This window comes from Coregonus lavaretus (genome assembly GCF_964263955.1).
Source record: "Coregonus lavaretus genome assembly, chromosome: 26".
NCBI classification, from domain to species: Eukaryota; Metazoa; Chordata; class Actinopteri; order Salmoniformes; family Salmonidae; genus Coregonus; species Coregonus lavaretus.
In genome coordinates this window covers 5,892,626-5,909,568 of record NC_140013.1, presented here as the reverse complement: position 1 = coordinate 5,909,568, position 16,943 = coordinate 5,892,626, and the positions used below count along the sequence as shown (strand labels likewise).

At 43.8% G+C, this 16,943-nt stretch overlaps 1 protein-coding gene across 1 annotated transcript in view; it reads right to left on the bottom strand.

Moving 5' to 3' along the window:
* Window positions 1-16,943, bottom strand: part of LOC311101233 (glutamate receptor ionotropic, kainate 4-like) — a gene marked incomplete at both ends in the record, with an annotated part of 239,444 nt that overhangs the window by 65,176 nt on the left and 157,325 nt on the right. Inside the window, 3 exons of the mRNA XM_084142345.1 lie at window positions 5,595-5,699; window positions 6,279-6,431; window positions 8,777-8,938. Coding sequence (XP_083998471.1) covers window positions 5,595-5,699; window positions 6,279-6,431; window positions 8,777-8,938 — 420 coding nt within the window. The remainder of the gene's footprint in view (window positions 1-5,594; window positions 5,700-6,278; window positions 6,432-8,776; window positions 8,939-16,943) is intronic.

The following is a 16,943-nucleotide window of genomic DNA, read 5'->3' as shown; positions in this document are numbered from 1 at the left end:
GATGAAGCGCGCAGCGCATAAACATCGGCTTGTCCTCGGTTGCAACACTCAGTACCGAGTTCCAAACTGCCTCTGGAAGCAACGTCAGCACAATAACTGTTTGTCAGGAGCTTCATGAAATGGGTTTCTATGGCCGAGCAGCCACACACAAGCCTAAGATCACCATGCGCAATGCCAAGCGTCGGCTGGAGTGGTGTAAAGATCGCCGCCATTGGACTCTGGAGCAGTGGAAACGTGTTCTCTGGAGTGATGAATCACGCTTCACCATCTGGCAGTCCGACGGTTGAATCTGGGATTGGCGGATGCCAGGAGAACGCTACTTGCCCCAATGCATAGTGCCAACTGTAACGTTTGGTGGAGGAGGAATAATGGTCTGTGTAAGGGTTGGTGTGAGGTGTGACCCAGGTGCGGTGCAGGATAGACAGTAGGCAGTAGGCAAGGATGGTGAAACAAGGATCTTTACTGGTGGTCCAAAAGCCAGGATACAAAACAACAGACTATACACGAAAACAAATGAGGAGCACATAGGTCTCCAAAAAACAGGCTGACAGCAAACAATACGAAATACTAACGAAATACTAACACAATGACACAGGGAGAACACTTCTCAAGTACCTGTAACTCCGTCACGTGATCTGACACTGATACACACTGCTTGATATTAAGGAACTAGCAGAGAAAACTGAGCAAGGGAACACAGTGAAGTGATAGACACAGTTGACACCAATAGGAAGATTAGTCCCGACTGTGAGTGAGGAGATGCATAAGGTTGTTGGAGGATGACACCTAGTGGGTCGCTCCGGATCTGCGACCCACTCCTATAACAGGTCTGGGGCTTTTTTTCATGGTTTGGGCTAGGCCCCTTAGGTCCAGAGAAGGTCAATCTTAACGCTACAGCATACAATGACATTCTAGACGATTCTGTGCTTCCAACTTTATGGCAACAGTTTGGGGAAGGCCCTTTCCTGTTTCAGCATGACAATGCCCCCGTGCACAAAGCGAGGTCCATACAGAAATTGTTTGTTGAGATAGGTGTGGAAGAACTTGCCTGGCCTCACAGAGCCTTTACCTCAACCCCATCGAGCACCTTTGGGATGAATTGGAACACCAACTGCGAGCCAGGCCTAATCACCCAACATTAGTGCCCAACCTCACCAACGTTGCTGAATGGAGGCAAGTCCCTGCAGTAATGTTACAACATTTAGTGGAAATCCTTCCCAGAAGAGTGGAGGCTGTTATAACAGCCCTTATTGTCTCTGCCTGGCCGGTTCCTGTCTCTTCATTGGGATTCTCTGCCTCTGACCCTATTACGAGGGCTGAGTCACTTGCTTACTGGTGCTTTCCATGCCGTCCCTAGGAGGGGTGCATCACTTGAGTGGGTTGATTCACTGACGTGATCTTCCTGTCCGGTTTGTCGCCCCCTCAGGCTCATGCAGTGGAGGAGATCTTCGTGGGCTATACTCAGCCTTGTCTCAGGGTAGAAGGTTGGTGGTCTGTTGATATCTCTTTCCTGCCTGGTTGGCCCTGTCCGGGGGTATCGTCGGATGGGGCCACAGTGTCTCCCGACCCCCCCCTGTCTCAGCCTCCAGTATCTATGCTGCAATAGTCTATGTGCCGGGAGGCTAGGGTCTGTCTGTTATATTGTGTGTTATTCTCCTGTCTTATCCGGGGTCCTGTGTGGATTTAAGTATGCTCCCTCTAATTATCTCTCTCCCTCTCTCCCTCCCATCCCGGAGGACCTGAGCCCTAAGACCATGCCTCAGGACTACCTGGCCTGATGATTCCTGGCTGTCCCCAGTCCACCTGGTCGTGCTGCAGCTCCAGTTTCCACTCTTCTGTGGAACCCTGACCTGTTCACCGGACATACTACCTTGTCCCAGACCTGCTGTTTTCAACTCTCTCTCTCTACCGCACCTGCTATTTCAACCTCTAAATGCCCGGCTATGAAAAGCCAAGTGATATTTACTCCTGATGTACTGACCTGTTGCAACCTCTACAACCACTGTGAATATTATTTGACCCTGCTGGTCATCTATGAACATTTGAACATCTTGGAGAAAAATCTGGCCTTAATGGCCATGTACTGTTAGAATCTCCACCCGGCACAGCCAGAAGGGGACTGGCCACCCCTCAGAGCCTGGTTCCTCTCTAGGTTTCTTCCTAGGTTTCTGCCTTTCTAGGGAGTTTTTCCTATCCACCATGCTTCTACATCTGCATTGCTTTCTGTTTGGGGTTTTAGGCTGGGTTTCTGTATAGCACTTTGTGACATCTGCTGATGTAAAAAGGGCTTCATAAATAAAATTTGATTGACATACTTTTGGCCATGTAGTGTACCTCTGATTGAAATCATCACATTAGACTAGTTATCATTATCTGTCTGAATGACTGGTGGGAGGCGGATTCCTATGTGGCTCAGTTGGTAGAGTATGGTGCTTGCAACATCAGGGTCGTGGTTCGATTCCTGTTGGGGCCACATAGGAAGATGTATGCTGGCACTAAAGTAAGTTGCATTGGATAAACATGTCTGCTAAAAGGCATATTATTATACATTATGTTATTATATTATTATTCCAGACGGTTTGGAATCCAGTACCTTGCATTTAGAAAGTTATTATGGCTGGATGGAGCTCTGTTTGCCTACGAAGACTCATGAACCAAGGTATTTGCTGCAGCAGGTATGAGGTGATTTATAAAATGTGTCCAATAATAATATATTCAAATAATAATGTATGTCACTGGTATATATATATATAGTCATAATTCTCTGAACCGCATGAACATTTCTGAGTGGCAGGTGATGGGAATTTTCAACGTACACATGTTCTGGGGATAACTATTACTGTATAGAGAAGCTTCAAGTGGAGACATAAGATATATCGAGAGACGTGACCTTTAAGCGATACAGTAAGACAGAGGTTTAAGTCAACATTCAATAAAGCCTACATCCTGTCAGCTACAATATATCTAGAATTCATGTCTAACATTCAGAGTAGTTCACCCTCTCGACTCCCGAGACAACCAGTAACCCACAAACACTGTTACGTGTGATGCAAAGAAAGTTGGAGTAGGAGTGTGACTAATGCTTTAGGACATTCTGTGGAGTAAAGTGCCATAGGTGCCATGGTGAATAGACAGTAATAGGGGGAGAGACGTGACGCTGTTACAGTATAGCCTGGTCCCAGATCTGTTTATGTTGTATAACCAACTCCTATTGGATTACATATAGCCATTTCCAATTGGCATAACACCAACCTTAGGAGTTGGCGATACAGCACAAACAGATCTGGGATCAGGCTAGTAATAGTGCTTTATTAATTTATGTGGAGTAAGGTGCCATAGGTGCAGTCAATGGAGAATTGATAATAGTGGAGTTGTGGGTGGGAGGAGGGGGGGAGCTACGGGGAGTGGGGGGGAGAGGTCATACAAGGAGAGGTGCTCCGGGACATGCTACGAACTTGTAGAGACTAAAGTACTACCTGCTATATGAGAGCTGTGTCTCAGCCCACTTCTCCCTCCGCCGCAAGGCCAGACAACACACAGAACACAAAGATACAATATCAATGCCGGCGTTTATCTCAAAGAGAGCCGTCGCAGGGATAAAAGCAATCTTCATGTGCAGCCAACAAAATCTGGGGCCAAAATAAGATGAAACCTCACCATTAAAGGAAAGGTTCACCCATTTTGAATGTTACATTGTTTTTGTGCATCTCTGAGTGATGTTCTATCAATTCCCTGGGTCATTTAATGTTTTAATGTGTTGAGTTATTGGTGTTCAAGCAGGCAGAAATCTGGCCGGTATGACATAGCACTGTGATAAAGTCGCTCTCATTACACTGGAAGTTAATAGGAACACGACTTTTAGATCACGAAAACGTCTATCATACATGCCAGATTTCAATACTTGCAGATGTCATAACTCAGGAGGATGTCTTCTCTCAAATGAGCCATTGATCATATTTTTCGATATTCCTACTTTGAAAAATGTTTTATTTAACGGAAGGCATATTTTTCCTATTTGTCTGCCTCTTTAGTCCAGGGTGCATTGCATGGTGCCGTTGCCACAGATATTCGACAAAGGAGATAGGAAGAAATCCAATGAATTAAGGAATGTATAACGCCCCAAACAGCAGACTGTCGACCAATCGCGTTTACGTTGTCATGCTGCGTCACGTGGTTGCTAAGCTAATCATCACTCAATCCATTCTCAAAGTCAGTGTATATGTCGAGAAAAGTGCCTATTGTCCTCAAAAGAACGTAATGTCACGATTCCAAAGCTATATGATATTACAGATAGCAAGTAAATTATCTCACATCTCAGAAAAGGTTTGTAATGTTGTACTTCTTGTTGACGAAATTCATGCTAATGTTGGGTTTTTGAGCAAGCGCCCAATAGACTCCTTGAAGGAGAGCACTCCTTTTCCCAGAATCACCCAGAATGCATCGCATGGCCCATTGACGTAGCATGGGCAACGTTTGCCATTACCTCAAAAGTATATCTGCTGTTGCGAATGTCAGACTCCACTCTGTGAGGCACATTGATCTGCAGGTTGAACATAGTGAGATTGTAGACTACTAAATTGATAGTGCAGTTAATTTAGGCGATTTTACAGCTAACAAGCTACTTTACATGCTGATATTGTCTTTGGTATTATTGTGTGTAGCTACGTTTGCTAGCTACCTAGCTATCTAGCCAGCCAACCCATAGAGAGAGCATTGCGTTGTAGATTTTGTAGTCGACTTGAGCTGCAACAGATTTCCACAATGATTTTCCATGTAGCTACCAACCTTTTTATAACGGCAAAATGCAACATTAGTTCACAAAAAATATTGCTCTAACATATTAGTGTTATTTAACACTATGAATTAAAGGAATGAGTGGTTTTGAGTAGATTTTTCCTTTAAGTAGCTACAGTGCAGCATGTTTAGTAGGCGATATCCATTGTAAGAGCACTGGAACGATTGTGAGATTTCCAGATTCAAGCAATATGGCAAGGCCAAAAGATGTTTGACTTTGATCTTGCACAGTGCCAGGCCAGAATCAGTCTTTACAGATGTCTAGCCAAATGTATACTGGAGCTAAGCAATGTAAGTCTCAACATGGAACCAACATCGAAGTCCTACTGTGAAATTAATTTATGCAGGTTTGTGAATTGAGGTGAAGTCCCGGAAGGCAACAATACAATATACTAACACATTTTCCTTATTAACTCTTCCAAACTCACCACCACTGCTGAAAACGCTATACTGATTTAGAGTAAGATACTCAGTAAAGGAGACCAAAAACAGTCATTGAAAAACATGATTAAAACCCTCCTTTCTTTCCCTTTTCCTTCAAATTCAGCCATCCCTCCTGCTCCAGTCCAAATGGCATTCTAAATATTTAATGGTGCACATGGAGGGGTTTTGGACACCTCAGCACTGAAAACCATGCGGGCCAAGGGGATATTTCTACGACCAAACATCAATTGAATACGTTATCATGGCTCCCCGCTGCACCGTAGAGCTCTATTACGTAAGGGAGTGCTTCACACAGCAGTGCTTGGGTAGTGGTCAAAAGAATAGCCCTGCGACCGGGTGAAACATTGTTACTTTACCTGCCTTAGGCCGTCTCTACTGTTCTGCATGATCCGCAGGGCGTAGTTGGACCGCTGGCCTTTGCTGTTGAATTCAATGTGGCCCGTTAGTCCTTCCAATTCTACCTATCCCAGAGAGAGAGAACAAGAGAGAAAAGCTCCCATGTTATTAAGGCGTTTCACTTGGTCTGCGACCGCTGAGTCAGTAATCTGGGTTCAAATAGTGTTAGTTTGCTTTCAAATCCTTCAGCTGCGCTGGATTATTGAGCGACAGAACCAATGGAGTAGTTCCAAAAGGGCAAACTACAAAGCCTGCCGATCTGGCACTGCAGGCAAGGCTCAATCCGATGCTCCCAAATATTTGAAAGAAAACAAATACTGTTTGAACCCAGGTATGTCAGTAATGTCACAGGCATGTCTGGGTTCGGTCGGCTTTAGTTCCTTATTGACTAACTGAAATCATTCAATGGATGGAGTTTAGATTAAATTATCCAGATGGGAAGCGGGCTGACAATTAATAACCACTGCAAAAAGATACACACACCTAATGGCTTTTAGTATAACATTAACTAACCCACTTGGGAGCATACTGTATATCACAGTGTGCACTGCAGTCTATCTAGCTCCACAAAATATTAATCTAATCTTAATAATAACCAACAACAGAATGCCATTCCCCTCCTATCCAGAGTGGGGTGCCCTTACCATCCTCAGGTAGTTCATGAGGCTGGTGCCATGCTCCCAGATCTTGGAGGACTTGCAAGAGAGCTGCGTGGCGCCCACGTTCTGGCTACGGTTGAGCTCCTGGACCGCCGCCACCACCGCATGCACTGCGTCAAACAGCAGCGCCGACGAGAGCTGAGAGAGGGTGGGGGGAGATAGAGAGAGAAGAAGTAAAAGAAAGAAAGAAAGAAAGGAGAAGGAAGAAAAGGGGGATATGCTGTGACAAACACACACCGATCTTCCATCGTCCCTTACGCCTGGGGCCCGCTCTGGTCGGTCAGCGATGGGTTAAAACAAGCGATCCCCAGAATGCCATCCATGCAGCAGTCAGATATTCCATTAGATCGGTAGGATCCTCTGATGTGCTGACAGAGTGAAAAAAAAAAGCCCCACCACTTTCACCCCTACTGGAGCTGGCAAGCCCTGGCCGTTCCAATTACCACACATCCGTCGGAGTGGAGGCGGAAGTGCAGGAAGAGGGATTTGTCCTGTAGACTGTTTACATACAGGCCCCATCCGTGTATGTAATAACAATTAAAATGCATGATGGCATAGATTATACGCGGGAGAGAGGAGTATTTCACTGTTATATGTCTGTGTAATAAACCAATAAGGCCTTAAGGCCCTGATCTGTTGTGTATATTGATATGTGACTATATCGATGACTGTGATGCACAGTAAACAGTGAGCACTATATGAGGCCCATAGCCATTATAATATCCTCCTTGCATAAGCCAATGTTGAATTGGACCACGCTACAGGCAACAAAGTAGAAACAACAGCTTGGAAAACAGTAGTTAGAGTGAGTGTGTACAGTGGTTCAGTGTCATTTGGATTCTAGGAGGGAAAGTCGATGACAGCAACTTCCTTATCATAAGTCACGATTATGCACCATTTGACCTTAAAGGGAGATGTCACTTCGATATCAAAGTTGGTCAGATGTTTTCAGACATCAAAAGTAGTCTAATATCAAAATGAATCCACATCTTACGCCATCGGTTGTCATACATTGAGGCATATAGATGGATCAACAAAACAAATGGCCTGGAATGTGGACCTATCTCAATAATTAAACACATTTTTAGGTCTGAAAATATCTGACACTGATTTTGGAGTGAAATGTCTCTTTAACATTGAACAGCATGTCTACTTTGGTTGCAAGTCACTGTAATGCCCCCCACCCCTCTCAATTCCTCCTCACCTCGCTCTCTTCCGACCCTCCACCTCTCTCATTCCCATGACACTGTACAGCTGAGAGAGATGGGGTCTTTAAAAATGGAACCTGATATGAAAGAGCTCCTTGGAACACTGCAGATGAATAGCAGGGAGAGAAGGGCTCTCTCTCTCTCTCTCTCTCTCTCTCTCTCTCTCTCTCTCTCTCTCTCTCTCTCTCTCTCTCTCTCTCTCTCTCTCTCTCTCTCTCTCTCTCTCTCTCTCTCTCTCTCTCTCTCTCTCTCTCTCTCTCTCTCTCTCTCTCTCTCTCTCTCTCTCTCTCTCTCTCTCATTTTATTAGGGGCTCAGAGCTGTTATCCCTCCACTGCTCTTAGTGCTCTATCTGATCTGACTACAAAACAACCTGTGATTAATTAAAGATAACTCCTAATTAAGAGGGAAAATAACAACTAGAGAAAAACAGCTGGTTTCTAAAACAGCAGCCATTGATTTTTCTAAATCTTTCTTGAGGGCTTAATTAAGAAACCAAAATTCAATAAACCCAATTAATGAATTACTCGTCACTCTCTGTTTGATGTCAGAAAACTTCTCGTTTACACAAGTATGATGAATTGTGTTAAAATTGTTCAAATACAGCATGGAAGAATGTTATGTTAATGTTATGTACTGCACTACCAGTAACGTAACTAACTAATTAGATCTTTAAAAATGACTAATTAACGACTACACAGACAACTGTATTAAAGGCACAGAAAGACTTCAAGCCTTAACATTCTTAAACATCTAATGGCTTGTAATGAAGCGGAGTCTCGCAGACACACGTGTGGGGATAATGTATAATTTGGGAAAAGAGCTGGGGTGTATTCAGGAGGATGAAACTTTCAGAAGGTTGCAGATAGATATTTAACAAATGAAGCAGATCATTCCCCCAAATCTAAATTCTACTAATCAACTCATAATCAAATTGTGATGAATGGAATCAGGTTTTTAGTACTATTCCAAAAACTAAAATGTGCACCCCTTTGGGTTCCCAGGAACAGGATTAAGAAACACTGTGCTAGATAATAATATATTTTCTGCATAGATATCTGAACACTCTGTTTGGTTGCAGATAGAAATGTAACTAGCAGAGCTGAATCTCCAATTGTACATGCTAGAGTAGGATTGGGAATCATCAGGTCTATTTGTTACATTTCTATCTGCAACATTACAGAACCTTCAGATATAAATATATTATGGAGACCAGATATGATTGTCTAGCTGCTGTCATCATCTCTGTCCTACATAAATCTGAACCCTGGTCTCACCGGTGTGCCGGCGAAGGGGGCGTGGTCACAGTTTTCCTGCCAGGAACGGTTGAGGCTGAGGAGGAAATCCTGGAAGAAGGGATGTGTTCGGTTGAAGACAGAAAAGCCCAGAATGTTGACCAGCTCACTGGGCACGTCGTCCAATCGCAGCAGAGAGAATTCCTGCAGAGGGAGGAGTCAGAGGGTCAAAGGTATAATGGTATTAGGTATGTACAGTATATGACAAGGGCTTGGACATGTCCAACATAAATCACGTTTAGTTGCCTCGATATATGGAGATATATGTAGCTCAGTTGGTAGAGCATGGCGCTTGCAACGCCAGGGTTGTGGGTTCAATTCCCACGGGGGGCCAGTATGAAAATGTATGCACTCACTAACTGTAAGTCACTCGGGATAAGAGTGTCTGCTAAATGACTAAAATGTAATGGAATATTTAATCAATGTCAGGGAAAAGGGCACATGCTAATCTAATACGTTTAGCCCCAATTTCATTTATTTACTTGAAGTTTCATTATATTAAGTTCATTATTCCAGATGATTAAGATTCCTAACATATACACAACCCACGTAATTCCTTCAGAGTGTGTGTGTGTGTGGTGTGTGTATGTATGTGGTGTGTGTGTGTGTGTGTGTGTGTGCATTAATGTGGGCATGCGTTCCTTTAGTACAGTGAGGGAAAAAAGTATTTGATCCCCTGCTGATTTTGTACGTTTGCCCACTGACAAAGACATGATCAGTCTATAATTTTAATGGTAGGTTTATTTGAACAGTGAGAGACAGAATAACAACAAAAAAATCCAGAAAAACGCATGTCAAAATGTTATAAATTGATTTGCATTTTAATGAGGGAAATAAGTATTTGATGGCAAAACCCTTGTTGGCAATCACAGAGGTCAGAGGTTTGCACACAACTCAGGAGGGATTTTGTCCCACTCCTCTTTGCAGATCTTCTCCAAGTCATTAAGGTTTCGAGCCTGACATTTGGCAACTCGAACCTTCAGCTCCCTCCACAGATTTTCTATGGGATTAAGGTCTGGAGACTGGCTAGGTCACTACAGGACCTTAATGTGCTTCTTCTTGAGCCACTCCTTTGTTGCCTTGGCCGTGTGTTTTGGGTCATTGTCATGCTGGAATACCCATCCACGACCCATTTTCAATGCCCTGGCTGAGGGAAGGAGGTTCTCACCCAAGATTTGACGGTACATGGCCCCGTCCATCATCCCTTTGATGCGGTGAAGTTGTCCTGTCCCCTTAGCAGAAAAACATCCCCTTAGCATAATGTTTCCACCTACTTGTTTGACGGTGGGGATGATGTTCTTGGGGTCATAGGCAGCATTCCTCCTCCTCCAAACACGGCGAGTTGAGTTGATGCCAAAGAGCTCGATTTTGGTCTCATCTGACCACAACACTTTCACCCAGTTCTCCTCTGAATCATTCAGATGTTCATTGGCAAACTTCAGACGGGCCTGTATATGTGCTTTCTTGAGCAGGGGGACCTTGCAGGCGCTGCAGGATTTCAGTCCTTCACGGCGTAGTGTGTTACCAATTGTTTTCTTGGTGACTATGGTCCCAGCTGCCTTGAGATCATTGACAAGATCCTCCCGTGTAGTTCTGGGCTGATTCCTCACTGTTCTCATGATCATTGCAACTCCACGAGGTGAGATCTTGCATGGAGCCCCAGGCCAAGGGAGATTGACAGTTATTTTGTGTTTCTTCCATTTGCGAATAATCGCACCAACTGTTGTCACCTTCTCACCAAGCTGTTTGGCGATGGTCTTGTAGCCCATTCCAGCCTTGTGTAGGTCTACAATCTTGTCCCTGACATCCTTGGAGAGCTCTTTGGTCTTGGCCATGGTGGAGAGTTTGGAATCTGATTGAATGATTGCTTCTGTGGACAGGTGTCTTTTATACAGGTAACAAGCTGAGATTAGGAGCACTCCCTTTAAGAGTGTGCTCCTAATCTCAGCTCGTTACCTGTATAAAAGACACCTGGGAGCCAGAAATCTTTCTGAATGAGAGGGGTTCAAATACTTATTTCCCTCATTAAAATGCTAATGAATTTATACAAATGTTGACATGCGTTTTTCTGGATTTTTTTGTTGTTATTCTGTCTCTCACTGTTCAAATAAACGTACCATATAAATTAAAGACTGATCATTTCTTTGTCAGTGGGCAAACGTACAAAATCAGCAGGGGATCAAATACTTTTTTCCCTCACTGTAGTTTAATGCATGTTCATACATGCGTGAGCATGTGTGTACAGCCTGGAACAAGCACATGGAAATGTGCTTGGATGAAAAACAACTTCTACTTTGATGTCCATAAGTTCAGTCTGGTGGCTCCCGAGCGTTGGGGAGGACGTCACCAGAAGGTTAATAGAGATATCAGCCTAGTCACCCTCAGGTGTCAGTGCCAGCGCTATAGTCTATAACAGTGACACCACCTGTCACCTCGCTGAGCCCGGGGACAGATATGATACATATAGAGGGGGAGGAGGTGGAAAAGCAGAGGAGGAGGAGGAACGGTGCCCAGGCTTCAGACAGTTTAGTCAGAGACAGACTACTTTACTGTGGAAGACAGGAGAGAGGATGGGGTTAGAGGGCAGGGGTGTGTGTGTGTGTGTGTGTCTGTGCTGAGTCTGTGTCTGTGTGCTTGCGCGTCCAATCCTCAATAATAGGGGTTGGGGCTGGTGAGTTGAGTGGGAAGAGAATCCCTCTGAGAACAAGAACCTCACAAGACACCAGCAGTAGCCTTTCAAATCCCAGGGATTAGATAAGGTAGCGTGTTAGCGGGTTCCTCTGCAGCACTGGATCAAAGCCCAATTAGATTCTGGTGCTTTTACAACAAACACTAGAAGAGTAGGAGAAAGTGAGCAGGCCACGGTGGAACAAAGTATTTTTCATCAGAGCCCCTGAGGGAGAACAGAACAGGCGAAAGCCCCTGGTGAATTCCCTTAGCATCACTAGCTACAGACCGCAATGCAAACTGGCAGCCTTACGTCTTCCCTATCTAGACCAACAACACCATCCCGTTTAGTGATAACACAGCTCTTTTTGATTGACTCTCTCTTAGGCATATTGTCTCTGTATCTGATTTAAATTAGTGCCTTTCTGTCCATGCCTGGTGATGAAAAGCAATCTGAAAACAAAATGAAGTTTAAGGCGACTCGCTGCACATCAATCGAAGTTGAAGCACTAGCTTCCGATGTTTTGATGTTTTCGAGGAACACTCTTGGCAGATTGTTTTTGCACTTTCTGCCAGGTGCATTCAGGACATTGAGAACTTGAGATAAATAGATATTGAGGAGTGAAACACACAGCACTTGATGAAAGGAAAGCTGAGTTTTCGCCGTGCTTAATTCTTTATGAATGAGTATTAATATAAACATGCCGAAATATTAATTTATTCATTCATTAATTCATGAGAACATTTCCAACATGGATTGTGGTGTTGTTCACAGCCCTGAGTACAATTGGAACTACCCCCCTCATCTTAAAACATTTAATTACATTCAATATTTATAATCAGTATATTTAATTATGAATATAGCATAATATTTGGGCGCTGACCCTTCTTATACGGCAACTATAAAAAAAACTACATGAGTGGATACATTTTACACACACACACACACACACACACACACACACACACACACACACACACACACACACACACACACACTTCAATTCACTTCGCTTTCCTTTAACCATTTACACTTGTGGGAATTGGCCTATATGGATAGAGCTGAATTGAAATGTTTCTTACAGAAGAAATATGGAAAGCATATGCATAACCATGGTAGCAATTCAAAGGGAACAGTTAGGAGATTATGGGAAAATTATTAGACTAAAGGTGAGGACAACAGTTCACCTGAGACAACATTACACTGTTGATTTTAGGTGTGTATTACATTTATTGTTCTTTTGTTGATAATTAAATCTGAAAATACTCTGGATACATTCATTAACATGATAAGAATATTCTTGGAAAATGTGGGCTAGGTTCAACATAAGACAAAACAATGACAAGGGTTTGAGTGAGAGTTCTAACTGGTGTCTCCAAGTGGCCACACACCTCTCCAAAGTGTGCACAGTTCCTACGTCATTTCAATGCACCTTTATGACTCAAAGAAGTCAACTATAAGGTGTCTCTCCTAGCTGTTGCCGTTGAGGAACTAGAGCAAACACACTTGTAGTTTTATTTGGAACACAGGCCTGCCTTCCTGCCATCACACAATTACTGTTGTTGTTTAAAAATGGTCCATTATTAAAATGCAATCTGGGTCAGGTGGGCATCATTTGAATGTTTGTTCTACTGCCAACATGACTAGCTAAATGATAAAATATGATCTTACAGTGTTCGGCTTTCAAAAGGCAATTCAGAGAAGCAGATCATCATTTTGGTGCGTATAGAATGGAGTCATGAGTGCATTCAGATGCGTGGTACACTACAATTTTCTTCACAATACAACAAACATAGGCTCATTCTGTTCAGGACAACCTAGGGTATAACACCATGTCATCTTGTAACTGTACATCAAACATAGTGATCATAAATGTTGACGCCGTATTACATGAGTGTTATGATATGGAAATGTGAAGTGCACATTTGGACTCACGGGTGTTTGGCTTGCTTGTATGACATCAAAGCGGTATTTATTATAATCCTCAACATCTCATATTTCAAAATACATCGAGTCCTCTTCATTTACAACATTTCCCTCACTCAGACAATTAGCGGGAGGGATGGGGGGCAAATTCTTGTCTCCCGGGGTGCTCAAGTTCAGAAAGGCTCTCCGTCAAAACCCATACATAGCTGTGAAGCGGAGACCCTGAGCTCTGACGTCATGTATAGCATGTTACTGTACAGCCACTGCTGTTCCAATTTAGGCGCTTATCAGTGTCCAAATCTGCCATTTTCAACCCCGTATACGGTTACAAGTGTAAAGGGCTACAACATTGGAACAGTTGAGTTAAAGTCCCCACCACACCTTTATTGACTACCATCTGTGCGCTGGTGACAGTTTCATGGTCTTCCCATCACCTGTCCCCAGTGTACCCTGACAAGCCCAACGGGAGTGGCACCATAATTACTCTTTAAGTGCACTTTAATAGATCATTAGGAGAGGAGCCCGTGCAAATGAGATGGTCATTAAGTATGCCCCTCCTGGGTGCAGTCAAACACATGAAACACAAGGCCACCAAATATCCACCAGCGGCGTCTAGAGAAACCTAGCTAACAAAATTGATACTTACTTTATTTTTTAAAATAAGGTTATGCAACACTCAACTCCCCTGTGTGGAAAAGTAATTGCCCCCTTACACTCAATAACTGGTTGTGCCACCTTTAGCTGCAATGACTGCAACCAAATTACATTTACGTCATTTAGCAGACGCTCTTATCCAGAGCGACTTACAGGAGTAATTAGGATTAAGTGCCTTGCTTAAGGGCACATCGACAGATTTTTCACCTAGTCAGCTCGGGGATTAGAACCAGCGACCTTTCGGTTAATGGCACAACGCTCTTACCCACTAAGCTACCTGCCGCCCCAGACCAAAACAATTGGAACTTAAACTGTTACAGTGAATGCATGGAAGGATGTGGGTTTGAGAGTGAAAAGAAACACAGATTTGTTAAAAAGAAATTATGAAAATAAAGAGTAAAGCGGAGTGGTTTGTAATATGGCAGATCATATGAAGAGGGTGGACTTGAAGGGAAAGGTTGAGAGAAGGGGGAAGTCCTTGAGCTGTCTGTGTGGGCTAGATCACCGGTCCATCATGCTGAGGATCATCTCAGGGGTGAGATCTCCGTTGGACGCAACCTCTGCTACAGGCAGCGCCACCCCTGCCTCTGCCTCCTCTGACTGCTCAACCACCACCTCTATGGCAGCCTGCTCAGCCTCTGGCTCATTCTTCACTATGATGTTCTCTATGGCACCTGTATTCTCATCCTCCACCTGGATGATGGCTGCTGCTGCAGCAGCCTTGCCCTTAGGGGTAGCCTTGCTAGCTTTGGCAGGTGAGGCGGGTTTGGGCGCATTCTTGGGGGGTCTACCGCGTTTCCTCTTCACGGGAGGCTCCACAGGGGCAGGGATAGGCTTGGTGGGTGGAGCCTGCTCCAACTCCATCTCCTCCTCCTCCTCTTCTTCGTCCTCCAGCAGTGCCGCCTCAGCCTCCTCATCCTCTTCATCAATTTCATCCAGCTCAGGATCAGCATTGTCCTCACTGTCGTCGTCATCATCGTCCTTCCTTGAGCGCATCTTCCTCTTCCTCCCACCTCGTCCTCTCTTGGGTGGGGTTCCATTCTCTCCTTCACCAGGATCCCCGTTACAGTTCTCTGCATGTCTGGCCATGGTGTTCCTGCGGGTGAAGGTCTTGCCACACTTTGTGCACACAAAGGCAGTCGGCACAAAGTTGGGGTCATGGTAGCGCCGGAAGTGCATGTCCAGGAGCTGCTTCTGACGGAAGGTCTTCTCGCACTGGCTACAGGAGTAAGGCTTCTCTCCTGTGTGCGTGCGCCTGTGCATCAGCATGTGGCGCTCTTGTCTGCAGCAGTAGTCACACTGGTCACTCTTGAAGCGTTTCTCATTCTTGTGGGACTTCTGGTGCTGGATGAGATCAGTCTCTCACATCGCTGTGGAGGAATTTTGGCCCACTCTTGCATGCAGAACTGCTTTAACTCAGCGACATTTGTGGGTTTTCAAGCATGATCTACTCGATTCAAGTCCTGCCACAACATCTCAATTAAAATTAGGTCTGGACTTTGACTAGACCATTCCAAAACTTCACATTTGTTGCTTTTTAGCCATTTTCATGTAGAATTGATTGTGTGTTTTGGATCATTGTCTTGCTGCATGACCCAGCTGCACTTCAGCTTCAGCTCACAGACGGATGTCAATTAATGGTTCCTTCTATTCAGGCAAGTCGTCTAGGTCCTGAGGCAGCAAAGCATCACCAAACCATTACACTACCACCACCATGCTTGAACGTTGGTATGAGGTTCTTACTGTGGAATGCAATGTTTGGTTTTTGGCAGACATAATGGGACCCATCTCGTTCAAAACGTTGACTTAAGTTTTTCCAAAAAGCACCTGGAAGCACGTGGATGATCATCAAGACTCTTGGAAGAATGTTCTATGGACAAATGAGTCAAAAGTATAACTTTTTGGACGACATGGGTCCCATTATGCCTGGCGAAAACCAAACACTGCAATCCACAGTAAGAACCTTATACCAATGGTCAAGCATAGTGGTGGTAATGTGATGGTTTGGGGAGCGATCCATTTTCGTGTACCTAATAAAAGCTAAAGTGCATTCAGAAAGTATTCACACCCATTGACTTTTTCCACATTTTGTTGTGTTACAGCCTGAATATAAAATTGATTAAATTGAGATTTTGTGTTACTAGCCTACACACAACAGCCCATAATGTCAAAGTGGAATTATGTTTTTAGAAATACAAAGTAATTACAAATGAAAAGCTAAAATGTCTTGAGTATTTAACATGATTTTTGAATGGCTACCTCATCTTTGTACCCCATATATACAATTATCTGTAATGTCCCACAGTCGAGCAGTGAATTTCAAACAGATTCAACCACAAAGACCAGGAAGATTTTCCAATGCCTCGCAAAGAAGGGCACCTATTGATAGATGGGCCAAAATAAAAAAAGCAGACATTGAATATCCCTTTGAGCATGGTGAAGTTATTCATTACTCTTTGGATGGTGTATCAATACACCTAATCACGACAAAGATACCGGCGTCCTTCCTAACTCAGTTGCTGGAAAGGAAGGAAACCACTCAGGGATTTCACCATGAGGCCAATGGTGACTTTAAAACAGTTACAGAGTTTAATGGCTGTGATAGGAGAAAACTGAGGATGGATGAACAACATTGTAGATACTACACAATACTAACCTAAATGACAAGAGCATCCAAGCATACTCCAAGGTAGAATTAGCCTGTACCGAATAAAAAATATTCCAAAACATGCACCCCGTTTGCAATAAGACACTAAAGTAAAACTGCAAAAAATTAATTTTATGTCCTGAATACAAAGTGTTATGTTTGGGGCAAATCCAAAACAAATCACTGAGTACCACTCTTCATATTTTCAAGCATAGTGGTGGATGTGTCATGTTATGGGTATGCTTGTCATCAAA